This window comes from Leucopleurus acutus (genome assembly GCF_964270905.1).
Source record: "Leucopleurus acutus genome assembly, chromosome: 14".
Classification (NCBI taxonomy): domain Eukaryota; kingdom Metazoa; phylum Chordata; class Mammalia; order Artiodactyla; family Delphinidae; genus Leucopleurus; species Leucopleurus acutus.
Genome location: NC_139156.1, coordinates 9,164,695 through 9,191,057, shown reverse-complemented (window position 1 = coordinate 9,191,057; position 26,363 = coordinate 9,164,695). Strand labels below are relative to the sequence as shown.

The following is a 26,363-nucleotide window of genomic DNA, read 5'->3' as shown; positions in this document are numbered from 1 at the left end:
GGTGAGGATGTTTCCTGCCGCGTGTGATTGAAACCCCATCTCAAATGCCTTCAACAACAAGGACGGGGATGACTCCTGGGGCTGGAAGAGTGGAGGTTTTGGAGGTGAGGTTGCCCAGTGGCTCTGGACTGGCAGCCCCACCCTCCTCTTGTCTTGTGACTTGACTTCACTCTCAGTTGGGAGGAAGTGGAGAGCAGACCTCTCCCACCTCCCCTGCAGCCAGACCTTTCCTTTCACTTCAGTGGCCCATTTAGGGGACACGCTCATTCCTGCACCATCACCAACCAGGACGGGGAGTCCCCTGGTGACACTCACACCACCTCTTCCACCACTGAGGCCAGTTCTCAGAGCTGGGTCTGGGATCAACCTCTCCCAAAGCCCATGGGACATTCAGGGGGGAAGAGAAACTGAATAAACCTGTGGTTCTCTGTCAACGAGGAGGGAATCCATGCTGGGGAGGCAGCTTACAAAATGCCCAAGAGACCCTTGAATGCTTCCGTGAGAATAAAGCCTGGGTGCTCAGCAGGAGATGACGCCCATCTGGAAAGAGAGTAGATGGAAAGTTCTGATGGGGTGGAAGGCACATAGGGGTCTGTGAGCCAGGTGGAGACAACTAGTACATCTCATGGAGAAGGAGAGGTAAGATGTGCCGTGGAGCAGTCCACAGGGAAGGAGCTTAAAAGGGGGGAGACCAGGCTTGTTTAGAAACCAGGTGTGACCTTTGGGGACAGAATCCGAGGGGCAAAAATCCTCAAAAACTGCTGTTAACCCATAAATTTCCTCCAGAGGACGTTGTGATTTTAGGAACCTTGAATTTCCCTGGAAAAGGGACCGTGCTTACTTTTTCTCCCCAGGCAGCCACAGCCGTGCTTGGACACTGCTGGGAGGACAGCCGGCCTGACACTTTGGACTTGAAGGCAGGTGCTTGGGCTGGGATGTGAGATGAGGAACTGCCTTTTCTCCAGGGTTCCCGTGTTGACTCAATTCTTGCATTTATATCCATTGGGGAGCTCATCCGTCCTCTCCACAGACCAGGGCTGGGTAGTATTCTGAGTAAAGGTGGCTGTGAGGGGTAACAGGGAAAGATTAGGAAAGGGATATTCTAGACGGAAGGAGAACTGTGAGGAAATATTATATTTTATATTGGTAATAACCAGGGAGCTTAACGACTGAAGCAGAATTCTCATTGTATCCTGAGAGGGAGAAACTGTCCAGTGTGCTTCTTCCCCCATTCATCAGCCAGGAGAGCTTGAGTGACCAGATGGCTCAAGGCAGCTTCCCTGGGTTCTGCTTGGGGTGGAACGTTTCTCCACACTGTGAACCCATTAGGGCCTCTATGAAAAGAGATAGAGATTGGAAAGGACAGGAAGTTTCTACAATCCATAAGAAAAAGATGAGTGATGCAACAGTAATAGAAAACTGGCCCAAAGATATGTATGAACAGGCATTTCACCAAAGAGCTGCAGTTGCATTAGAAACATAAAAAGAGACCAACTCCCCCGGCAATTGGAGAAATAACAATTTAAAAAACTAGATATTAATTATAGGATTTTAGATCAACAAGAAATTTTGACAGATTTGGTAAAATCCAGAGATGTTTATTTTTCAGGGAACTGGACTCTCATGTTTCTGTTTGGTTTGTAGTTGCTAATACTCCTTCGAAGGCAGTTGGGCTGCCATTTCTCTTTATGGCTGAATGACTTCTATTGTATGGACAGATCACGTTTCATTTACCCATTCATCAGTGGTTGGACATTTGGGTTGTTTCCACACTTTGTCTCTTACAATAATCCTGCTACGAATATTCATGCATACTTTTCTGTGTGGACACACATTTTCATTTCTCGGGTAAATACCTAGTGGAAAGCTGGGCCACATGGAAACTCCTGTGGAGTCTGGTGAGAACCTGCTAGGCTGTCTTCCACAGGAAGTTTCCCTGGGTTCTTATAACTGTGACACTCCTTGGACAGAGCCATATGGTATTGGTGTCATAAATATAGAAGGAATTCTGACGTGTGTACCCATGTCATCCTTGTGGAGACACCACACACGGGCTGGTATGTACTACAGCTGCTCCACCAATCCTGACCCACACCTGGAGCAGACTGGGGGCTGTCTATGTGCCTTTGCCCTGAGTGACAAAGGAGGGCTCTCAGAGAGACCAGGCAGCCAGGAGGTCAGACCTCATCCCGCTTCTGCCACTGTCACCCTGTGATGTTGGGCAAGTCCCTTGATCTCTCTGGGTCTCAGTTCCCATCCTGTCCAAAGTGTTGTGAGGCTTCTGCAAGTTACTAGAGGTAAAAGTGCTGTCACTTAACCCCAGGCAGGAGGTGCTCCCCAAACAAGAGTTCCATGTAGCAGGTGGGCAACTTGCCACCCTTCATCCAGGACCACAGGAAGAGGAGAGGAAGAGAAGAAACTGCCCATTATTTCCCAGTCTGGGTGCGAAAGGACACAGAAGTGTCTGAGAAAGACAAGGGGTAAGTAGCAGGCAGCCTCCCTCCCTCTAGAGAACCCGAGGCTCCTGCAGCCCTGCTGGCCTGGCCTCCAGAGGGAGGGAGGAGATCAGGTGTCAGCGGCTGTCTATATAGCCCCAGACCTCCAGGGCCAGGCTCATTCCTGAGGCTGCTGCCAGGCCTGCTAAGATGAAGCTGTCCAGCGCCATCCCTTGGGCCTTGCTGCTCAGCACAGGTAAAGCCTGGCCCCGAGCCCCTTACTCCTGGGCCTCTCTCTCTGCTTCCTGTTCAATCTAGAGATTCTATGCAGTTTGCTTGTTGCCAGCGAAGACAGTCTGCAAGATACTCTCCTCCAACGAGATGTCTCCCTCACCCTGGGCTGCAGGAGGAGGGGTCCAACAGGATGGCCATGACCCTGCGCTGAGACCACCTTGATTTTTAAACATTCTCTGGGCTCCCCTGTCTTTGTTCTGAGATGTTTTCTTGGGTCTCCCTGCCTCCCCCCTCCCTCCTGCCTTAAGCCAATGTCCCTGGGATGCACTGCGGGGCAGCCAGGGCTCAGCCCAGACCTGGATGAGGGGAACCAGACGTGTTTTCGCTTTGGAGGGGTTCTTGGAGCTGTGACTGTGTGGGTGCTTGGAGGGGGGACCCTGGCTGGACCTGAGCTGGAGGGGGTGACCAATGGGGAAACGGGGGCCCCTGAGGAAGCCCCAGGACAGGTGGGTGTGCTCTGCACCTGCCCCCAGGGATTGAGACGTGGCAGCAACACAAGTTCGGGAACGAACAGCAGGAACAGCAGCTCCCCCCAGGGGCTGAGGATGTCCTGACAGGGAGAGCCTAGCCCTGCCGCTGGGACTGCCCTTGACCGCAGGAGGGAGAGCAGCGCTGATTCCCGATGCTGGGAGGGGAAAAGAAGCCGTCATTTCTTCAGGGAGACCTCTGTCTTCTTCTCCCTCATTCTGTATCTCTGTCTCATTCTGTCCTTCCCCCTGCTGTCCCCCTTTCTGCTCCAGCTCCTCTTCAGCTCTGCTCACTCTGCTTCCCTGCCCTCGACCTATTGTTCCTCCCCTGCTCACCTTTGCCCCTCACACTTCAGGGCAGGACAGCCCCCATCACTAGGCTCTCCCCTCCCCTCTCCTCCTCACTGCTCTCATCACCTTCAGGCAATGCGGGTCGGGGCTAGGAGATGCAGGTGGTGGCAAGTGGAAGGACAGGTCAGTGCGGTCAGTGTGTGAGCACAGACCCCTGTCAGTGTCCATCCCAGGCTGCTGTGAGGACCTTCCTGTCTGCCTGGTCCAGCGGGTGCGCCATTCTGATGGGACATTTTGTGGGCAGCTTGTGGGTAGAAATGCGTCCATCAGAGCCCTTCCTGCATCTGCTGTTTCTCAAGTGCCTTCAGTTCAAATCATCAGTATGCCAAGATGGCATGTTTCAGGAATGAGATATTTAATGCACAAATCAATAATAAGGATAAAAATTAAAATAGTTACTAAAAAATAGTGGAAGAAAGTCCACTAAGAAGATACAACAATCACAGATGGCACACTTAACATAACTGCAAAGCAAAAACTGATCGTGGTGGAAGGAGAAATGAATGCGGTGGGTGATTTTACCACAAAGTGTGAATATTTAAAATTTTGATCTAAAAGATGAATATAGGACTCGTACCCTAGAACTCATGAACTGTCTTTTCAAGGACGTGTTGAACATTCACAAAAATTAATCGTGTCATAGATTAATTTTTAAATCCAGTAATTAAAGATGTCATATACACCATGTTTATAACTTCAAGGCAATTAAATAGTAAAATAAAAGTATTAAATTATTTGTAAACTTTGAAAATGAACTCCAAAATAAAATAATTCTTGAGAGGGAGGTAAAATGGTAATAGAAATTATTAAATGTTTAGAATATAATGATGATGGGGCTTCCCTGGTGGCGCAGTGGTTGAGAGTCCGCCTGCCAATGCGGGGGACACAGGTTCGTGCCCCGGTCCGGGAGGATCCCACGTGCCGCGGAGCGGCTGGGCCCGTGAGCCATGGCCGCTGAGCCTGTGCGTCCGGAGCCTGTGCTCCGCAACGGGAGAGGCCACAACAGTGAGAGGCCCGTGTATGGCAAAAAAAAGATAAAATAGGATAGAATGTTAAGAAATCGAATTTAGCAATGTAAAAAATAATAATGAAAATACAGGATTTATTCCAAGTACACAAGGATAATTTAAAAAAACAAAATCTATGAAGGGTAGCAGAACAAGCCACCCCAAATATGCCCCTTTGGCATAAGGATTATTTTGAGCTGGTTATTTCTGAGAAACTGTAGATGCAGAGAAGGTACCCTTCTGTAAGGGAAATCTACATTCATAAAGGAAATTTCCACTAGAAAGAGTATTTGTAAGGGAGGAGAGCTACTCCCAGAGATCACTTTTTTTTCACCTGAGATTTACCTGCCTGGAAGGGTAAGAACTTTTGTTTCCCATACATTTTCTCTTCCCACCTGTCCTTGGATTGCCTTCTCTTCACCTACAATTCCTATCCTTTTCCTTAGCTCAGGATGGCTTATAAGTCCCAATCAGCTGGCCATATTTTGAGTCCCATATCTTTATGGGGCTCCATAAATACATCGATAATTAAATTTGTTTTTCCCCCCAGTGGTTAATCTGTCTTATGTCAGTTTAATTCTTAGAGCAGGCACAGAATCTAGAAAGGGTAAAGGGGGAAATTTTTCCTCTCCCACACTGTGTGCACAGACAGCTGGGATGTAGGGGCAAGTGAAAAACAGGTGTATGAGTCCTTTCCTCCTTCAGCTACTAGAGGAATAGTTTCTATTGTTATAATATTTACCATTTGATGCTTATAAACCTGGTACTCACTAGGATGAAAATAAAATTAACTAACATTTCCCCCCCCTCATATTTCAAGCCCTTGAATACCACCATGATTTTGAAACCAAGAATGCCATATGTCTCTTTAAAAGCAATAGTGTTTTAGGTTTAAATGGAAAATTTTCTCCCCTAAACAGGAAAGAATATCTTACACCCTCTATTTCAAAAATTGCTAAAGTAACACCTGATATGTGTGACGAGTTGAACTGTCAAAAGCTGAGATGGAAAGGATGTCAGGGTAATGTATGGCTTAGAAGCTAAAAGCTATACTATTCACCAGTAAGAGCGCTTACCAAATGGTAAGTAATGAACCTAATTGGAATGTCTCGAACATTCACTGGTGCATTAGGGTACTTTTGTGGATTTTAAATCTTTTGCTTAATCTCTCAGGAGGCAATTACCACAGAATACAAAAGAAAAAGAGAGATGCAATCAGGGCATGATTTAATCTATCTAGGAGTTTGGGTTTTTGCACTAAAAAGCAAGTCTTTTGAACTTCCTGGGTTTTTTCATATGAAGAATTCTGAGTTTGTACCAAAGATGAACAATAATTACTCAAACTGATATTGAGGCTCTTTTATTCAATGTGAACATGACAATGTAGCTCAGGGTAGCAGTATGGGAGCCACTGTTCTAATGGTGTCACAGTTTCCATGATTTGATTTTTCCAGTCAAAAAAGTTTAAGAATCGTTTCACGTAAGAATCGTTTTACGTAAACCTTTAGGATGGATGTTTCCAAGCATTATATTTTGCATATTTCCCTCTGATTATCCTTGATATTTTTATCAGGTTGTCTTTTCTGACAGCTTTGCTGGCTTTTGGAGACTTTGATGAAACACTGAACTGAAGTAGCAGACATGCATATTGTAGGGGAAGAAAAATTTTCTTCGACTTTCTTAGGATCCCTGGTTGGGTCTAAAAATTAAACTGACAGATTAACAGGAGAAAAGCATATACATTTTATTGAATTTTTACATGGGGGGCTTCAACCAGATTGAACTCAATAATAATAACAGAGATTCAGATATTATAAACTCTCAGCTGATATGAAGTAGTTACCAAGCCTCATGCTGAATTAACTGTTCTTAGTGTTTCCCACACATTTCCTCATTTAATCCTCCAACATCCCTGTGAGGGAGACACATTATTGCTCCCATTTACAGGTGAGGAACCTGAAGCTGAAAGATGTCTGGAACTTGACCTAGATCCCACAGCTCACCTCATAATGGAGCAAGGACTTGAACCCAGGTGTGCCCACCGCCATAGCCCAGGTGGTCCTTGAACTCTCAGCATCTCCTTCAGGGCAGAATCTGAAGGCCTGTTTGCTGAAACTGGAGATACATGGTGCTGAGAGGAAGATAAACTTGGATAGGTGGGGCTCCATGGTATTAACATTTTTGAATATTTGTCTCATTCTTTAACCAGTTTACAAGCTTGTTGAGGGTGGAGTCCAAGTCTTCCTTTTCATCGCCACCTGGGGGTTTTATGTGGTCCCTCTACCCATGCACCCTGCCTTACTCCATCTCACTAGCTCCTCCCTCCTCTCTCTCCCTTCTTTCTCCCTTTTTCAGGAGGAAATTGAGAATTCCTCTCACTTCCCTGTGAAGAAGGCTTACCATTCTTCTGTTTTGTTTGGGGGGCGCCTCAAGTATCCCGTTGCAGCTCAAAATGGATTGTAAGGTTATTTTTCCCCAAGAAAGACAATTTACCCTAAGATACATCCTGGTACCAGCTCTTAAGGAATGTAAATGTCACCTCATTACAGTGATGTAATGATTTATGGAGTACAGAAGGTGTGCTAGGCACTAGGGCTGCCAGAATGATTAAGTTGAACCTAGGCACTGGGGTCACACAAATGGCTCATCAGCCAGCGGGTTATACATGAGGAAATAGGAAACAGGGAAGGTGGAGCCAAGTCAGATTGCTATGGGATCCCAAATGGGGGCAAACAGACACAGTCTAGGGGTGAACTATAGCAGGAAGCACCCAGTGTCTCTTCAGGAAATGGAGCTGAAGGTCTGGCCATGTCCAAAGTGCTAGCCAGATGTTTCACCCCAGAATCTTCCAGCTCATTTGGTCACCTTCTTCAGACACCATCCTCGTAAATGAGCCCTCTCTGACACCACAGGGCTCCTGTGGGTCTCGGGCAAGAACAGATTAAAATCTGTACTGGTTCTAAGAATGGAAAAGACAATGAGGTCTGTTTCCATAAGTAATTCAAAATAAAACTGATACTAAACTGTAAGTTTAAGGAAGTCCAAAGAAGTTCTGACTTTTTCCAGTAATGACGACACTAAGCTTATGTGAAAATCAACTATCAGATTCTTTTTTCCTCTGAAATATCTACCTATCATCTATCTATCTATCTATCTATCTATCTGTCATCTATCTCTTTTTGCCTCTGTATATTGAATAACCAATACTGGACTTTTGGGAAAAATTTAATCTATCACTTGTCCCACAAGGCTACTTTGTATCAGAGTTCTCAAGGAATAAAGAATTGTTACAAATTTCAGATTAAATTACTCCTTACCAGAACTCTCTTTGGGCTGATGCCCAAAGGCTTTCTAAGTTCCACCATAGTTCTTTAAAAAGTAAAAATAGACTTACCATGTGATCCAGCAATCCTTCTCCTGGGCGTATATCTGGAAAAGATGAAAACTCTAACTCAAAAAGATACATGCACCCCAATGTTCACAGCAGCACTATTTATAATAAACAAGATATGGAAGCAACCTAGGCGTCCATCGATGGAGAAATGGATAAAGAAGATGTGGTACAAATATATAATGGAATACTACTGAGCTAAAAAGAAGAATGAAATATTACCATTGCAGCAACATGAATGGACCTAGAAATGATCATACTAAGTGAAGTGAGTCAGACAAATATCATATGCTATCACTTATATGTGGAATCTAAATAAAAAATGATACAAATGTACTTATTACAAAACAGAAACAGACTCCCAGACGTAGAAAATAAACTTATGGTCACCAAAGGGGAAGCGGCGGGGAGAGATAAATTGGGAACTTGAGTTTAACAGATACATACTACTATATATAAAATAGATAAACAAGGACCCACTGTATAGCACAGGGAACTATATTCAATATCTTGTAATAACCTATAATGGAAAAGAATCTGAAAAAGAGTATAAATATATATACATATATATACATATATGTAAATATATCACTGAATCACTTTGCTGTGCACCTGAAACACTGTAAATCAACTATACTTCAATAAAAATATTTTTAATTAGAAATAAATTTTTAATTAAATTTCACCATAGCCTAAGGCTCTTGCAGGCTCTTCAGGTCACTTGTCTTTTTATCAAATATTATCATCTGGGTGTGTTTATATAACTCCAGGTAAGCAGTTAGAAGCAATCCATACTTCATTCAGAGATTTTTCAGAAACCTTTAATAGTAAATAAATCTAAGTTTATTTTCATATATACTTCCTAGAAGATAGCACACAGATACACAAACCTGTATGGTTAACTGTGGGTTATTTCTGGATGACTCCAAGTAATTAATGTTTGTTGTAATTAAAATGACACTATCAACAAGGTTGTTGACACCTTCCCTGATCTATTCTCAGAGGTGACTACTGGACTCAGTGAAAATGTCTCCAGACCAGCACCACCTGGTGCTGTAACACAGTTCTTAGGTTGTGACACTAAGCAGATGGTGAGCAATGCAAACTCCACTGCAAACAGCTAGTTAAATGAATCCCAGCACTGGACCTTGGTGATGCTCTAGTTGATGAGCTCATTTAACTGCTGAGGAAGCTGAGTCACAGAGAGCCTTGTGGTTTACCCACACTTCCCAGCTGGTTGGTGGTAGATCTCTAAGAGGAGCACTGGTCTCGCTTCTCATGCAAAGAACTTTCTACCACATTGCAGAGCTGATCTTGAGCAATGTTTAGGATCCAGCTAAATAGCTTTCAAATGTTTTCAAACCGGTTTGAGTTTTCATGTGTTGCTTTGATATTCACAATTTTACAGCCATTGGAGAAGTTATATCAATATTGGAAATAATATTTTCCTTCTCCCTAATTTCCAACTTTGCCCCAGTTGAAAAGTTGGAGCATCCCTTTGGTTTATACTGATTCTTCCACTGATGACTCTGGAATTATGCTACCTCTCCCTAAATCGCTCTCTTGGCAATAGCTGCTACCGATACAATACTTCCTCTTAACCTCTGGCTATGGCCAATGGAGTTCTCCTGGAAAATGGGAAAGGGTCAGCCTCCCGCCCATGACTCCCCCTCTGCTTGGAGGAGAGCTGTGGTTCTGAAAGAGCCAATTGTGAAAAATCCACGGAGAGGAACGATCTAGAAAGAATGCTGGCCTTGTCCCCGGAAGCTGTACCTGTGGGCAAGCTCAGTGTCTTTCCAACTGTGCAGAGTTGCCGAGGACAGCGTGTGATTAACCGGGGGATCCTTCTGGGTTTCAGATGCAGACAAGAAACGAATGTGTCATCTTCTCAAACACTGAAATATCTCCCAGATCTGCCACCTTGGGGCCGAGGCAGGGCCTTCATGGGAGTAGCAATAACTGACCGCAGGGACCTTGGATTATCCTCCTGACACATCCAAAGGAATTGTGCCTGCTACAGCCTTGCGTGTCCCGTGCCTGCACTTGACTTGATGGGGAGGGTGTAAGTCACGTGGCTGTGCAGAAGAGGAAGGCGGCAGAGATCAGGCCGGGAACAGGCTGGCTCTGCCTTCCAAGGTAGAAGCTGCATGTCTAGGCAAGAAGTGGGGAGCATGGAACAGACCTCTAGCCTTTAGGCCTGGGCAGCCTCTTTCCTGAGCAGGGTTCTTTCCCCCGATCTGGGCTACAGGCTGGTCCCAGCTCCAGCCCCAGGGGCTCTGGGGCAGACCGACTGCAGCCACAGTCCTGTCTGTACCAGCCTCCCTGAGCTCATGCCCTTTTGCAGTGCGACTTTCCACCTCCTCCCAACAAGAGGTGAAGCCCATTTACACACCCTTGCATCTGGACCTGGCCGTGTATCTTGCTTTGGCCAACAGAGTGTGGCCAAGTGGTGGCGTGCCGGTTCTGGTCTTGGCTTCAAGAGTCCTTGCAGACTTTTGCTTGCTCTCTCGGCTCCTGCAGCAGCCCCGTGAACAAGCCTGGGGCTGGCCTGCTACAGCTGCTGGAAGAGGAAAGATGTAACCCATCACTCCCACTGACCCAGCTGATAGCTCTCCCCCGAGAAAGAGAACCACCCAAATGACCCGCCGTTGACTGCAGACACAGGAGGAACTCAGCTGAGACCAGCCCAAATTGCTGACCCACAATTAGAATTGTAACCTAAATTAATGAAAGTTGGTGTAAGCTGTTAAATTTTGGGATGCCTTCTTCACCGAAGCAGGTAACTGATGCAGGTCCCATGGGAGTAGATGAAAAGGAGGAGTCTGCGTCCTGCGAAGGCCTGGGCTGCTTGGGTCGGGGGAGCAGCTGACAGCCAACAACTGCCTGACACCAGGAAGCCTCAGCAGCTAGGTCTTACCTTGAGGACGCCCTGGAGATCGGGTCCTGTAAGGAGAAAAGGAGGGAAGCCACCAAACAGAAATAGACTCACAGAGAAAGAACTTATGGTTACCAGGGGGGAAGGGTGGGGGGGATGGATAGTTAAGGAGTTTGAGATTGACATGTACACACTGCTATATTTAAAATAGATAACCAACAAGGACCTACTGTATAGCACAGGGAACTCTGCTCAATACTCTGTAATAACCTAAATGGGAAAAGAATTTGAAAAAGAATAGATACATGTATAACTGAATCACTCCGCTGTACACCTGAAACTAACACATTGTTAATCAACTCTACTCCAACAGAAAATAAAAATCTGGGGGCTTCCCTAGTGGCGCAGTGGTTAAGAATCCGCCTGCCAGTGCAGGGGACATGGGTTCGAGCCCTGGTCCGGGAAGATTCCACATGCCGTGGAACAACTAAGCCCGTGCACCACAACTACTGAGCCTGCACTCTAGAGCCCACAAGGCACAATTACTGAGCCCACGTGCCACAACTACAGAAGCCCATGCGCCTAGAGCCCGTGCTCAGCAACAAGAGAAGCCACTGCAATGAGAAGCCTGTGCACTTCAAAGAAGAGTAGCCCCCACTCACTGCAAATGCAGAAACCCCGTGCACAGCAACGAAGACCCAACCCAGCCAAAAATAAGTAAATAAAATAAATAAATTTTAAAAAAATTAAAAATAAATAAAATTTAAAACTTTTTAAATAAAATTTTTTTAAAGCTAAGAAAAGAAAAGAAAGAAAAAAAGAGAAAGAGGGAAGCCACCTGGGGCAGAGCTGCAGGAGTAATAAGGACCAGGGCACTCGGTTTCCATGGGGAATAAATAAACTTTAATAATGGTGGGAAGCAGCTTTGTGCATGTACTCTTTCCAGGCGCTGCCTTCTTCCAGGCAACTGGCCTTTGACACGTCACTGGGGTGGATTCCCCGTGATATAAAATCCTGACTCAGCAGCATTAGGTCGCCAGGGAATTCGGCCAGGTGCAAAAGATTTCTGTTCGTTAAGCCAGCAATGGATCTTTCTGCTTTTTTTGGAGGGAGGAATGGTTTCAGATCATTTGGATGGTACGTCACACATTTTTTTGGTCCTTCTGACTTGAAAATTACGTTCATTTTTATTTCCTGTCTTTTCGTGGTTTTGCTCTCTGCCTCATCTCTCTTCTCTTGATGGGCATAGTCGCAGGGATCGGCGTCTCGGTCATCCTTGCCTTCCCCAGGTTTGTCCCTTGCCGGGAGGCCCAGGCCCCCTCCAGACAGAAGCAAAGAGCTCCTAAATCTTTCAATGTAGGGTAGAGGCTGCTTATTCCTCAGGGCTCGAGCGAGCTGCATTCGTTCTATGTGCTTGCTGACGTTCAGCCTCTCCCGCTGCGGCATTTTGAACTCCTCTGGGGGCACCATCACCTTCGCCGTCCATATTTTTTCTAGGGGTCCACAGGTGGCACAAGGAGGGGTGAGTTGCTTCCTATATTCCACCGCCCTTTTATAGTCTGAAGACAGCACCTGTAGTTCCTTGAGCATTTTCCGTTCTTCTTCTTGCTTATAAGTCAGAAACCTCCTGGATGCTATGGTGTGAACACCACCTAGACGCTGACAACGGGAAAGGGATGGTTAAAATCTCAACGGGACAGGAGTAGGGGGGACCCACAGGAACAACTACCTAGTGGCACCTTCACCCTCCATCGCTGAGGGTGCCCGAGCCCCTGGGTAGTGAGAAAGAGCACAGATCTTTGGGGTTAGACGAGCCTGGGTTCAACTCCTGACTCTCCTTCTTACCTACTATGAATTTGAAAGAATTTTATTGATCTTACCGGCCCCTGTGAGGTCTCCATAAGATATACATGAAAGCAACTAGTGCAGGATAAGGGCTTGAGAAAAGGCAGCTTCCGTGACTTGTTATCACTTGTAGTTATATTCCTACTTGGGACTTCGAAATAAGAGAGCATTTTGCTTTGGCTATGCAGGTGTGGAGGCCACTAGCTCACAACGGCCAAGTAGTGGCCAACTCCAGTCTGCTGTTTGGGAGACTTACCTCTCTATTGCTGGTGGTTTCTGAACCTCTGGCTCCCCTAGCCTAACTGCGTGGCTTCCATGGGGCTTTCCTGTGTATAAATTTCACAGCACTTACTAGGATCTCTTTTTCCAAGGGGGAGTATTTTCCGAGGGCAACGCGTGGGTCTGATTTGCAGAATTTGGTCCATATCCTGGAAGGCAGAGAGGTGTATTAGAACTCGGAAAGGGTCCTCCTAGTTTCCCCTTTGGAATGGGAAATCTCCAAAGGGTGATTCTACATTAGTCAGGGTAGGGTCACTGTGACCAGGGTTTCTACAGCCTTAGAGTGGGCTCCTCCACTTGGCCTGGTTCTGACATGGGTGGGAAGGAATAGACCAGAAGCACAGGTCATACTCACCCCAATGGTGAAGCAGAACATGGATCCCCCTGGCAGCACAGGGAGTCTTTATCCTGAAAGGAATCGCTTATATTGAATACCTGGACTGGTGTTCCATTCTTATTTGACTTCCCCTCTGTAGTCATCCTTTCTTGGGCCCTTGAATCTCTAGCCCTCTGTTTTCCAGTCTTCTGACAGCCATTCTCCCATTCTCTGATCATACTCTGGCAATAGGCTAAGATGGGAGGTGTCAGTGCCTGGAGTTTCTTTGTAAGACAGTTTTAATGGGAACCCAAGGGACAGTCACAAACTTCTTGCATCATAACTGGCCTACGTGGAGCTATTGTGAGGTCTGAGTTTAGGCAACAAATGACCCCTCGGGGTGAAATGGATGCACACTACCACGCTCCTGGCGTGTTGTAGTCTAAAGGAATAGAGTGGGCAGAGAGTGTGGCTGGGAGATGATCTGACCACGTCACTGCCACTTATGTGCCCATAAAGACTGCTCAGTTCTTTCAGGATGAAGGCTCATCAGCTAAAGTCTCTCCCTGGTGTTGGCTTGCCTCTCCAATCTTAGCTCCAGTCTTAGTTCCTCATGCTCCATCCATGAACTCTATCTATGGTTCTTGGAATCAGCTTCTAGACATGCTCCCCGCTGTCTCAAATACCTCTCTCCCCCTAGACAACTTGCTTATCTTTCAGGGCCCAGCTTAACTATTGCTTCCTCTGAAGATTTCCTTGCAGAATAAATTATCCCTTGGCCCACATTCTCACAGCACTTCCTGTATCATGCTATAGTGCTTTGTCACGTATTGACTTGCTTGTCCAATAAATAGGTCTGCCTCTCCCTCTGCTCAAAAGCAGGTGCCAATAGCATCTTGTTCTTTGCACTGGGGCTGTTTATCATGGGATCTAGTATAGAGCAGATGTTCAGCCTGTTGACCTAATAAGCAATCATCTTGGGTTCCTGCCCAAAAGTGGGGTCAAGAGTGTTGCTGCTGGGAATGTATATTGGCACAATCCTGTAGAAAGTAATTAGGCAATATATACCAAAAGTTACAAGTGTGTTTACCCTTTGACCCAGCAATTACATGTATAAAATAAAATATACACAAGTTTGTCAGTGCAGCCTTGTGTGAGATGACAAACCTAATGGGAAACTCAAATGTCCATTAACAGGTGACTGGCTAGAGAGTTATGGTTGACCATATAATGGAATACTATATAGGAGTAATAGGACTATAGAAGTAATAAAAAGATCTTTAGTTATTTGGAAATATCGCTGAGAAATATTGTTCGTGCAAAAAGCAAGGTGCAAAAGTATATAAATTGTAGATGACTTTTTTGTGTTGGAAAGGAAACTTGTATTTGCATAAAGAAACTCTAGAATAATACATACCAAAAAAATGATAAAAATGGTTACCAGAGGTGGGTACCTGGCAGATGAGGAAGAGGTGGGAATGAGCCTTTTCACTGTGTACATTATTATTTCGTCTTGAATATTAGAACAATGTAAGCATATTACCTATTGAAAACATAAGTTTAAAAAGTAAAGAAGCAGCTTATGGAAGAAGTTGTCTCTGACAAGTACTGGTCCTAAAGCTTTCCTTTGCTTCTACCAGGAAACATCCCCAAATGGGGATATTTAGAGCTCGGTCCAGTGCTTATACCGATGCCAGCCACCCAAAATACATTGGTGCTCCTCTTACCTGGGAAAGTTCAGTTACCTGGAACAGCTGTGAACCTGGAAATAGCAACAAGTGCCTCTGAGCCTCCTGCCCTGTATTCATTGACTCACACATTTGTCCTACAGTCAACTGCTTGCACAAGCCACACAACACCTGGCACATTGCAAGCACTCAACAAATATTTGTGGAACAACCAATGAATGATACATGATAGAATATTATGGGCCTATCAAAAAATCAAGTCTTTGTCAAATTTCCAATAATATGCTCATGATGTAATGTGATATTTTAAAAAGACAGAATACAAAACTTTATATATAGAGTATGATCCGGATGCTGTCAATATACAAATATGCAGGAGGAAAAAAGACTAGAAGGAAATTCACAGAGACATCAGCAGTGGACTGTGGGCTGATGGGGGATATTCTAGGGCTGGCCATGTACCAGCAGCCTGGTTACCTCCAGGTATTGAGATGGAGAAGCTATGGCCTTGTCCCAGCAGGTCCAGGTAGAAAAGGGTGGCACTGTCAGGACTCAGCTCCTCCAGGCATCAGGGAAAAGGAGAGTGAGAAAGGGCACCCTGCCACTCTGCCCAGAAGTGATGTCACCATGGCAATGATAGGTTTGGGGTGGGATCTGGAGACAGAGAGAAATTTATTTTAAGGAATTAACATACATGAGTGTGGGCTGGAATATCCAAAATCTGCAGGGTGGTCCAGCAGGCTGGAGACCCAGGGAGAGCCCATGTGGAAATGCAAGTCCACTGGTGGAATTTCCTCTTGTTCAGGGGACATAAGTCTTTGTTCTCTTCAGGCCTGATTGGATGAGGCCCACCATCATTATGGAGCAATGGCCAATCTGCTTTACTCAAAGTATGCTGATTTAAATGTTAATCTCGTCCAAAAACACCTTCACAGAATAGGATTTCCCTGGTGGTACAGTGGTTAAGAATCCGCCTGCCAATGCAGGGGACACGGGTTCGAGCCCTGGTCTGGGAAAATCCCACACGCTGTGGAGCAACTAAGCCCGTGCACCACAACTACTGAGCCTGCACTCTAGAGCCCGTGAGCCAAAACTACTGAGCCCACGTGCCACAACTACTGAAGCCCGAGCAACTACAGCCTGTGCTCTGAAACAAAGAGAAGCCACCTTCTCTTCAAAGAGAAGACTCATTTATTAATCAGTCTTCTGTTGTTTACATTTAGGCTGTTTTTTTTAAAATTTGGGGCACATTCTTGTCATGTTTCCTTGCACTTATTCTGTCAGGTGCATACCTAAGAGTGGAATTGCTGAGCCCTAGGATACGTGTAGCTTTGATTTCCTAGAGAATTCTCAGCTCTATTCCAAAGTGTCCCTACAATTCACCATTCCACCAGTAAAGTATGAGAATTCCCTCTTGCCAACACTAATGGGTGTCTTGTGATATCTCACTGTGGCTTTAATTTGCGCTTTCTGATTACAAATGAGGTTGAACACTTTTTCTATTGCCCGTTGAGATTACCCTTAGTGAAATGTCTATTCAACAAGTCTTTCGTCTATTTTTTCTAATATTTTTTTCTTATTGATATGTACAACTTCTTTACATATTCTTGATATAAGCCCTTTGCCAGTAACCTATGTTGCAAATATCTGCTCCTATTCTAGACTGGCCTCTCTCCTTTCTTACTTTTATGCCAGCTACACTCCAATTTATGAGTCTTTTCCTTGATGGTTAGTGCTTTTCATGACTTGTTTAAGAAATCATTTCCTATCCTAGGTAGAAATGATACTCTACTATATTATATTGCATATATATTTATGAGTTCTCTTATATTATTCTCTAAAAACGTTTTTCTTTTGAACTTTCTTAACTTCTTACCCTCATCTTATTAACTTTAGTGTTCACTTTCTACCTCTTTTTCTTTAAGTACATTTTCCAATTTATTATTATAATGGCTATCAAGGAGTATGTGTACAGGTGTGTGTTTGCGTGTGTGTGTGTTTGTGTGTGCAAGTCGTACACAAGAAGTCCGGGCTTCTTCTCCCCCCTGCCACGTCTGTCCCTTCAGTCACCTCCTAGGCTCTGGCTCCCTCTGGTGGATCTTGCCACTCACTGAAAGGTGGCTCTGCAAAGCCCCACCAGCCATCCCCCTACTCCTGGGCTAAGATTCCCTATGCAGATAGCCCCCTTGGTTACGAGAATGGTGCTCCTTTCTAACATTGCATTATATCCAGACTTTATATGAGCAGCTGTGTGCCTTAAAATCATAGTTCCCATTACAAAGCCGTTGGCTCTGGGCAGACCAGCCTCCTGGACAGGTCTTCTAGGTCAGTGCTTCTCCAACGTGCATGTGCATATAACCCTCCGGGGAGATCTTATTAAAATGCAGAGATTCGGTAGATTTGGGGTGGAACCTAAAGATCTGCACCTCTAACAACTTCCCAGAGGAGGCCAGTGCTGCTGGTCCCAGAGGAACAAAGTTGCAACTCAGTGTGTGGGACTCCTCAGCACGAGGTGCTACGCAAAGTGTGGCTAGGGGGCCAGCAGCAGTGGTATAACCTGGGAGCAGGTTAGAAATGAAGCATTTCAGGCCTTGTCCCAGATCAACTGAGTCACAATCTGCAATTCAACAAGTTCCCCGGGTGAATCCCACACACAGAAAAGTATGACAGGCACCTGGGTGGCCCCGTGAGGAATCAGATGACACACAGCCTCCACACGGACCCCCACGGAGTCAGCCCAGAGGACTTGTGGTCAGGATTCACCTGCTGTGCACCAACCTGTTTCTAAAATCCAGTTTCCCAGACTTACAGATATTGAAAACAAATTTATGTTTACCAAAGCAGGAGCAAGAGGGAGAGGGATAAATCAGGAGCTTGGGATGAACATACACACACTACTATATAGATAGATCTATCTATATATCTCTCTATATATAGATATAGATATCTATATATAGATATAGATATCTATATTGATATCTATATCTATATATCTATCTATAGATAGATAACCAACAAGGACCTACTGTATAGCACAGGGAGCTCTACTCAATATTCTGGGATAACCTATATGAGAAAAGAATCTAGAAAAGAACAATTGTACGTATATGTATAACTGGACCACTTTGCTGTACACCTGAAACTAACACAACATTGTAAATCAATTATACTCCAATAAAATTACAATTAAAAAATCAATCCAGTTTCCAGCTTCCTGTCTGCTTCCTCTTGGCATAAGGATTGAGGAGATGCTGGCTCAAGCAGAGTTGTTACAAATAGTTACTTAGGAATAAACAGGTCCACTTTTGGAGCCTCTTTGGGAGGTCCACCCAGAACAGTGGAACCTATGGATAAGGCGAGGCCTGTTTCCATTTAGACCTCTGGGGAATGCTTGGTCACATGGCAGTGTCAGAAGCAGGGTCTCTAATTCTTTTTTTCTGACTGAGGGGGAACAGATTATTATCTGGGGAAGGTCAAGTCCCAAAAGGGTGATCTAATCAGACCTCAGAATCTAGGCCAGGATGACGATATTCCTGCCTGCATGTGTTTTTTATTTTTTTCCCACCAGAATTTCAGGCCCACCAAGGAGGACTCCCCCTCCCCAGTGGAATCTGTCCCACGGAGGTGAGTTGAGGTAACAGACACCAGGGCACAAGAAGGAGGGTCTTCCCTAGCCCTTCCCTCACCGATTAACGCAGACCACTGTGCAACACCACCTTCTCGGTCTGAAAGGAGGCTTTGAGAATTCTCCTTTGGCTGCCTGTCTTGCTATTAAGATCCTACCCAAGAGAGTCTGATAGGGTGTGGCCTGGGCATTGGGATGTTTGGATGCCCTCCAGGTGGTCCTACCATGTGGGTTAAGAATTACTGTCTTATAGCGATCTGTAGTTATCTTTATTACTATCTCACTCCTCCCATTAGAATGTAAGCTCCAAGAGACCAGGAACTTTTAAAATCTTATTTATTGCTATTTTCACAGTCCCAGCATGGTCTGTGACACATAGAAGGCACTCAATAAATATTTGTGGAATGGAAAAAAAAAATAGCTAAGATAGCACTGTAAGTGAACCAAGAAGCCCTGGGCCACAGGATATACTTTACCTACCATAAAATTTGCCTGTTTTAGACATGCAATTCAATGATTTTTAATAAATTTGCTGAATTGTATAATTCACAATTCAGTTTTGGAATATTTCCCCGAAAAGATCTCTCATGGTCACTTACAGTTAATCCCCTGGCAACCACTAGTCAACTTTCTATCTCGACAGATTTGCGTTCAAGTGTTTTCTTTTTTTTTTTTGCGGTACACGGGCCTCTCACTGCTGTGGCCTCTCCCGTTGCGACGCACAGGCTCAGCGGCCATGGCTCTCGGGCCCAGCCGCTCCGTGGCATGTGGGATCTTCCCGGACCGGGGCACGAACCCGTGTCCACTGCATCGGCAGGCGGACTCTCAACCACTGCGCCACCAGGGAAGCCCAAGTGTTTTCTTTTTAAAATGACCCCTTCCTAGCTTCAAATTACCCTCGCCTCCTTGGCTTTCTGCTGTAGGATGAGTTGGGTTTTTTTGTTGTCCCTCTGTCACCACTAGAGGCACTGCTAAATCCGTGCTCAGGAAACCTGCCCTCTTCCCATGAAGCCCGAAGTACCTGCCTAGGCTTGTAGCTGGGACAATGCCTGAACTCACTTGGAGAATCAGGTTGAAGATCATCTTACCTTTCCGTAGGCTAATGCAGAAACAACTTAGCAGTTCCAAGACTCTATCAGATTATGGAGGGAGGGTGTTAATTGCGGTTTCCCTTATCTTTAAATAACAACTTTCTGTATTAGCCTGGCGTGCAGATGGTGCCAGGCAAACCAGACCATGATTCTGCTGGTCCCACTGCAACCAGACAAAGCAGGAGACCAGGGGATGGACAGCTTCCTGTATCTGGAACGCTCCTTCCTGCCTGTCTTGTGATCTAGTGGCAGAGCTGAGTCCCCAGGGCAAGGAGGAGCCACCAAATACAGAGGCAAAGACCTGGCACATTTAGGGTCGGGATATAGTGATGGAAAGAGACTGGCATTTGACTGGTAGGTGGACAAACTTTTCACTTTTTCTTCTCTTATGCACAGAAGCCCCCTAGACAGTGGACTAACCATTAAATGTCTGCTCTGCACATTTTACAAGTATTGACATTACTGGCAAAAGCTGCCCGTTATAGATGCATGTTACAGGGGTATCAAAGCAGGGTACTTAGTCTACTTAAATGTCTGCTTGAATGTAACACTCTGTAGGGAGAACATTTTTCTCTGGGTATGCTTTCTTTGGTACTCACACATGCATACATATGTTCATGTGTGCACGCATGCCTCCACTCAAGCACGCCATGAGCTCAACTCTGCTAGATGTTGAGGAAACAGAGGAAAAAGACAGGACAGGGTCTCTCTTTTGCAGAAGATCTCACAAAATGGGGTGACACAGGTATACAGAAGGTCAGTGTAGAATGTAATAATGCACATTATAACTGGTGCAAGAAAGGTGGTATTCTGGCAACACTGGGAAGATTCTTAACAGCCAGGGGCTCAGAGAAACTTCCCATGGGGCAAACTATGGGTGTTCAGAGATAAGGTGCATGAGAATTTGGGGAAAGGCTATGCAAGTTTATCCACCTCCCGGGCTTTCTATTAATTTTTGGCCTGGAATAGACTCTACAAACTGCAGCGGGCCTGGAGCAGTAGAGGAGATGGGTGAAGAGAAGCAGGTTGAGGGCATTTGCTGAGTGGGGTGAGTCAGTGTTGGCGAGCGGTCTCTGCCCAGCTGCAGGGGAGAGTTGATCTCTCACACGGGCCTCTCCCTTCTGCAGTGGAACAAAAGTAGGAATGAGATTTGCCAACAGGAGGAAGGAAGTAAAATTTGCCGTTGTCCCACGGGGGTTTCCGTCATCCTGGAATCCCAGAGTCTTGCATCTGCTCGGGGGCCTCTCTGGAGCACTCACCGCTGTGGGACCCCAGCACCAGACAGTCTCAGCTGGAGACGCCAAGTCTGGCCACTCAGCTCCTCTCTGCCCTGTCCCTCCAGAAGAGTCCCTGGGGCCAGTGCTCTACCCCTAGGGGGACTTCACAGTTGAACTTCCCAGTTCCCAGCCTGACTTGGGGAAGGAGCAATCTCACCTTTGTATCCAGTATGTAACTTTATGCCAGGAACCTAAAGAGACAGAATTTGGGTAGACCCAGGGTCCTGTGGAACAAGTTGGAACCAGATGAAGGAAGAACTGTGAAGGAAGAGCTCTGCGCTGTCTCTGTGTCAGAATTTGCTAACCCTGCGTTACTCCGGGATTTATCTGGGTGGGGATGTGTCAGGATCATTTTGAACATGGAAAGTGGTGCTCGTCTACAGCACTGGCGCTCAGACTTGGAAAGTGCAGATTCTTTGTTACAACAGGAAAGATATGAGAATTGTTCTTCGCTAAGGTGAGAGTGAGGGTCCAGCAGGCCTCAGACATCAGACAAGGAAGGTAGAATGCGCCTTCAGCTCCTCTCAATGCAAACATCGCTCACATCTCTTTCTGGCAGGACTCTTGTTCTTTGTCTCTGTGACTCAAGATGATGGTAATATTTTAAAAGGGTCTTTTCATATGCATGTCACTCATTGCATCTTTCAAGGTGGCATATAAACAATGTGACATTTGGAGAGAAGTGGAAAACAGAAACAGGCTTTTTAAAAAGTATGCATACAGGGCTTCCCTGGTGGCGCAGTGGTTGAGAGTCCGCCTGCCGATGCAGGGGACACGTGTTCGTGCCCCCGTCCGGGAAGATCCCACATGCCCCGGAGCAGCTAGCCCGTGAGCCATGGCCGCTGAGCCTGCACGTCCGGAGCCTGTGCTCCGCAGTGGGAGAGGCCACAACAGTGAGAGGCCCACGTACTGCAAAAAACAAACAAACAAACAAACAAAAAAACCAACCACTTAGTTGTCTGTCACGGTTTTGTGGGGCAGCGCTTGGCTGGGAGAGTCTTCCACTCCACATAGCACTGAGCAGGGTCACCTAGTGGCTGGTTTGGAGAGTCCAGGACAGCTGCACTCCAATGCCTGGGGTTCTGGTGGAGCCCTGGAGGGCTCAGCCAGGGGCCCTCTTCCTTTCCAGGCAGTCTCAGGGCCTCTTCACATTCCCAAGGTCTCTCCAGGTAATCAGACCTCTTACGGGGTGGCTCAGGGTGCCACGAGCAAGCCACGGTTCCCAGAGACAGGAAGTGGAAGCTGCCAGTGTCTTAAGGCACAGCATCGCTTCTGCCATACTCTGCTGGTCAGACTGTCAGAGAGCCCACCCAGGTTCAAGGGAGGGGACCCACCTCGCGACGAGAGGCATGTCCGAGAATCTGTGGCCTTCTTTAACCTACCACAGGAATTCTCTCAGCACCTTCAGACTTTTCTCAGTTTGCACTAAGTACACGGACATTTCTAAGGAGACCCTTTACATTTTGCTAACCTAGTAGATGAGACTATTTTCCCCTGGAGGTCATCTATCTTTTTTTTTTCCTTCTGGGTCTTTCCACAGCTTCTCAGGATCGCGTAACAGGTAGCCGCTTGTTTTAAATTGACATGGTGATAACTCCATGCCAAGAGAACCATCATAGGAGATGCCAGGCGGTGTGCTCAGGAAAAGGCACAGAGAGGCTGGTGTGGCGTGGCTGAGGGGCTGCTTCCTTGCTGCTCAAGCCCATCCTGTTGCAGCCCCTTCCACAAGGAGGCAGGGCAGCCGGAACTCAATCGGAGGAGCGTCTCTGTCCCCACTGCAGCCTTGCCGAGGGGCGTGGCATTAGTACTTCTAATGCCTGTAAATGCTGACTTGTTGTTTTATGATTTTTTAAAAAACTTTTGTTGAAGTTTAGTTGATGCACAGTATTATATGTTACAGGTATATGACAGAGTGATTTACAATTTTTCAAGGTTATACTCCATTTATAGTTATTATGAAATATTGGCTATATTCCCCACATTGTGTAGCTTATTTCATACATAACAGTTTGTACCTCTTACTCCCCTACCTGTATATTGCCCCTCCCCACTTCTCTCTCCCCACTGGTAACCACTACTTTGTTCCCTATATCTGTGAGTCTGCTAAGAAGCATGTTTTTAATGAAAATAACTGGATATAAGTAGCAGAATAAATGCCGACATCCATATATAATGAAGGGGAACAATAAGTTTTGTATAAAATTGTAAATGCTGACTTTCAGGCTGGGAAGGGGGCGTGTGGATTTGCCCAGGTCAGAGTAGGCAGGAGGGTGACAAGGGACTTGAAGAGAATGTGGCTCGGTCTGTCTGGCCGTTCTCAGCCTGCTGCCTCTGGGCACCGTCCAGCAGCGGACACCCATGACGGGCACCAGCTCATCACCCCCTGCCAGCTCCCCGGGGTTTCAGCATCAGCATGATGAGGCCCAGTTATTGTAACCTACAAGCGCAGTCAACACTAGCGCTCTGTGCCCATCACCACTTCCCACCATCCATCGTGGGAAAGGCCAGGAATCTGTGCGATTCCAGGAGGAGGTGGGCAGGGGAGAACAGAAAGAAGAAAGTTAAGCATCTTCATAATTTGGCCACAAGGTCAATAAAACATTATGTTTTCAAATTTCCTCTAAAATAATTTGACAATTCTAAGTTTTCTACTTTTTTGTGTGGCATGCTGCTTTACATATGTATGTTTGTGTGTGTGTATCAACTGATATTAACATGACAACTAGTATGGAAGAATTAGATTTTACTTGTATAATTCTTTTTTCTTTTTATAAAATTTATTTATTTATTTATTTTTGGCTGAGTTGGGTCTTCGTTGCTGCGCACGGGCTTTCTCTAGTTGCGGCAAGCGGGAGCTACTCTTTGTTGCAGTGCACGGGCTTCTCATTGCGGTGGCTTCTCTTGTTGTGGAGCATGGGCTCTAGGCACACAGGCTTCAGTAGTTGTGGCACGTAGGCTCAGTAGTTGTGGCTTGCAGGCTCAGTAGTTGTGGCGCACGGGCTTAGTTGCTCCACGGCATGTAGGATCTTCCTGGACCAGGGCTCGAACCCGTGTCCCCTGCATTGGCAGGCAGATTCTTAACCACTGCGCCACCAGGAAAGCCCCTTGTTTAATTCTTATAAATCCAAAACCTGTAAGTTCCAGTTGCAGTAGATACTGAGTTGAAGAAAACACAATCTACCCAGAAAAAGTGATGAAAAAGTAGTGAAAGGGAGGTCCCAGTCATAACCTCCCAAAACAGTCCATCCCACCCCCATTCCCTCCATCTCAGATTCCTCAGACCCAAACCTCGTCAGACTCACCCCTTCCCCAGGCATGTCCAGCCTCAGTCTCTGTCTCTCTTTCCCAAACCCTCATGTCGATCTGCTCTGCCTCTCTCCCAGCAAGCGAGAACCCTTCCACTTTAGAAAGAGCGAGGAGAGAGTAAACAGACAGGACAAAGATAATATTTTCTTCATCAGATGATAGAGGGAGGGAGAAAGGCAGGGAGCTCTCACGCATTAATACTTTCTGACCCATAAGAATTAGATTGAACGGACTCTCCTTCCCAGGAGACATTTAGACTAAAGATCCATCCAACGGCAGCCTGACTCCACCAGGCCGCTGGCTGTGAGGCAGTCGTTAGTGATGCCATGGAGGCACCTCCTGGCGTCCTTTATCCTGTCATTTCAGGAGGAAGTAACTCTTGTGGAGGGGTCATTTCTAGTGTCTCTGGCTCATTTTCCAGTCCGCTGCATCCAGGAGACTACCCAACAGACGTCCAGTGTGTTTGGGAGATCCACGTGGCTAAAAAATTCCGCATAGAACTCATGATTCCAACTTTGAAGTAAGAAAACAACTTTTAAAGGGAAGAGTCCACCTAAATAAGAGTATGGCCTTGTGAAATCATAATAAAGATGTTTCTTTTAGTGGGAAACATTTAGGGGCAAAACGAGAAGAATGCCAAATTCTTTCCAGTTTGAAGCTGGAGTTGCTTTTGTAGTGCTATCCAATGAGCTACTTCTTGCTTGAAAAATTCAATAAGTGGTTTATTAACATATTTGACTTAACATTCCTATGATGGTTTTTCTTTTGACTTTTTTCTAAAAATATTCTTATCAGCTTTGCCCTCACTATACACTGGGTACCAATATTTATTCTCTTAGACTTTCTTTTTCTTTACATTTTAAACAAGCTTAAAAATTAAGAGGCTTTCCATACACATACATTAGCTGGCTACTCCAGCCTTGAGCCCCACATCCTCTAAATGTTGCCACAGAGTGAAAGGGGATGGTAGAGTCATTGCCTCATCTCTGATATAAAAAGGATAGAATTTCCTAAGTCATTGCCATTTTTTAACCTTCAGGACATAAAGTAATAGCTGACTTTTTTTAGTGTGCTCAGATTCTGTACTATGTATTGTGTATGCTTTGTCATGTTCCAGCATCACTTTAGCCCTACGATAGATGTCCTTCTCATCCCAATTAGAGACAAAGAAGCTGAGGCTCAGAGAGGTTAACTAACTGGCCCAAGGCCAACCTTCTAGTTCTGTTGGATGTAGATGGCCTAGCTCTTCACCAGTATATGGTTCTGTAAGCAGAGTCTGTACAAATCCCTTCTTCTTGTTGTCTGTGACACACATCATGCTACAAACACAACAATACTGTGAAATGCTATGAAAATCCCCCTTTATCATGCACTGAATTGTTGCTCGGTCCACGGAGTCCAACATGCCCTGTGACAAATGATATCCTAGAAACACGTTATCTTTGTTGACTAAAACCCTAAGGACACAGCCCACAATGAAGTGAGAGCCTTGAACCCAAACCTCTAAAGCCTGTCATTACCCATTTCTTCAAAATCAGCTCTCATACACATCCTTTTGGATAATTACCAAAGTGCAAATACTCTTCTATATGCTGACATTATTTTAATTTTATTTTTTTAATATCTATTTATTTATTTATTATGGCTGCGCCGGGTCTTAGTTGTGGCACGCAGGATCTTCCTTGCAGCATGCGGGCTCTTAGTTGCGGCATGCGGGATCTAGTGCCCTGACCAGGGATGGAACCTGGGCCCCCTGCATTGGGAGCACGCAGTCTTAACCACTGGACCACCAGGGAAGTCCCTATTTTTATTTTAAAATCAAGTTTTTTCTCCCCAAGAATTTGGGTATGGAAAATGTTGTGAAATACAGAGGTAGGAAAATCAGGCTGTGATGTTGGTTACATGCTGATCACTGGGATGATTTTACTGTTCAGATTTTATCTGCAGTGTATATTCGCATTTCCTAATGTTCTGTGTAAGTTGTGATTGGCCAAAACCGTTATGATTTTTAAATTTCTATTACTAAGTTGTAACCATAAGCCTCACACATTACTCAGACAAAGATAATAAGAGTTCTGTTAATAAGGCATCTGAAAAAGTTAATTGATATTTTATA

General features: G+C 45.5%; 2 protein-coding genes across 2 annotated transcripts in view; one reads left to right on the top strand and one right to left on the bottom strand.

Annotated features, from left to right (window-relative positions):
- DMBT1 (deleted in malignant brain tumors 1) overlaps nucleotides 1-26,363 on the top strand; it is a gene marked incomplete at both ends in the record, with an annotated part of 99,546 nt that overhangs the window by 65,963 nt on the left and 7,220 nt on the right. The window contains 1 exon segment of the mRNA XM_082854440.1: nucleotides 24,614-24,767. Within this exon segment, the coding sequence (XP_082710566.1) occupies nucleotides 24,614-24,767 (154 nt within the window).
- LOC309971584 (uncharacterized protein C10orf120 homolog) lies at nucleotides 11,317-13,962 on the bottom strand. The gene is made up of 3 exons (XM_082854746.1): nucleotides 13,300-13,962; nucleotides 13,018-13,093; nucleotides 11,317-12,479 (listed from the first exon to the last, which is right to left on the bottom strand). Exons 1-3 carry the CDS (start codon nucleotides 13,497-13,499, stop codon nucleotides 11,724-11,726), a joined length of 1,032 nt encoding a protein of 343 aa, XP_082710872.1. The 5' UTR covers nucleotides 13,500-13,962; the 3' UTR covers nucleotides 11,317-11,723.

What these genes read in the sequence shown, in the direction of transcription:
- LOC309971584 (XM_082854746.1), bottom strand. Translation starts at nt 13,499, where the DNA reads ATGATCAGAGAATGGGAGAATGGCTGTCAGAAGACTGGAAAACAGAGG. An exon ending in TGTTCTGCTTCACCATTGGG is followed by an intron (nt 13,094 to 13,299) that starts GTGAGTATGACC and finishes TCTGCCTTCCAG; the next exon opens with GATATGGACCAAATTCTGCA. An exon ending in CCTTGGAAAAAGAGATCCTA is followed by an intron (nt 12,480 to 13,017) that starts GTAAGTGCTGTG and finishes TCCCGTTGTCAG; the next exon opens with CGTCTAGGTGGTGTTCACAC.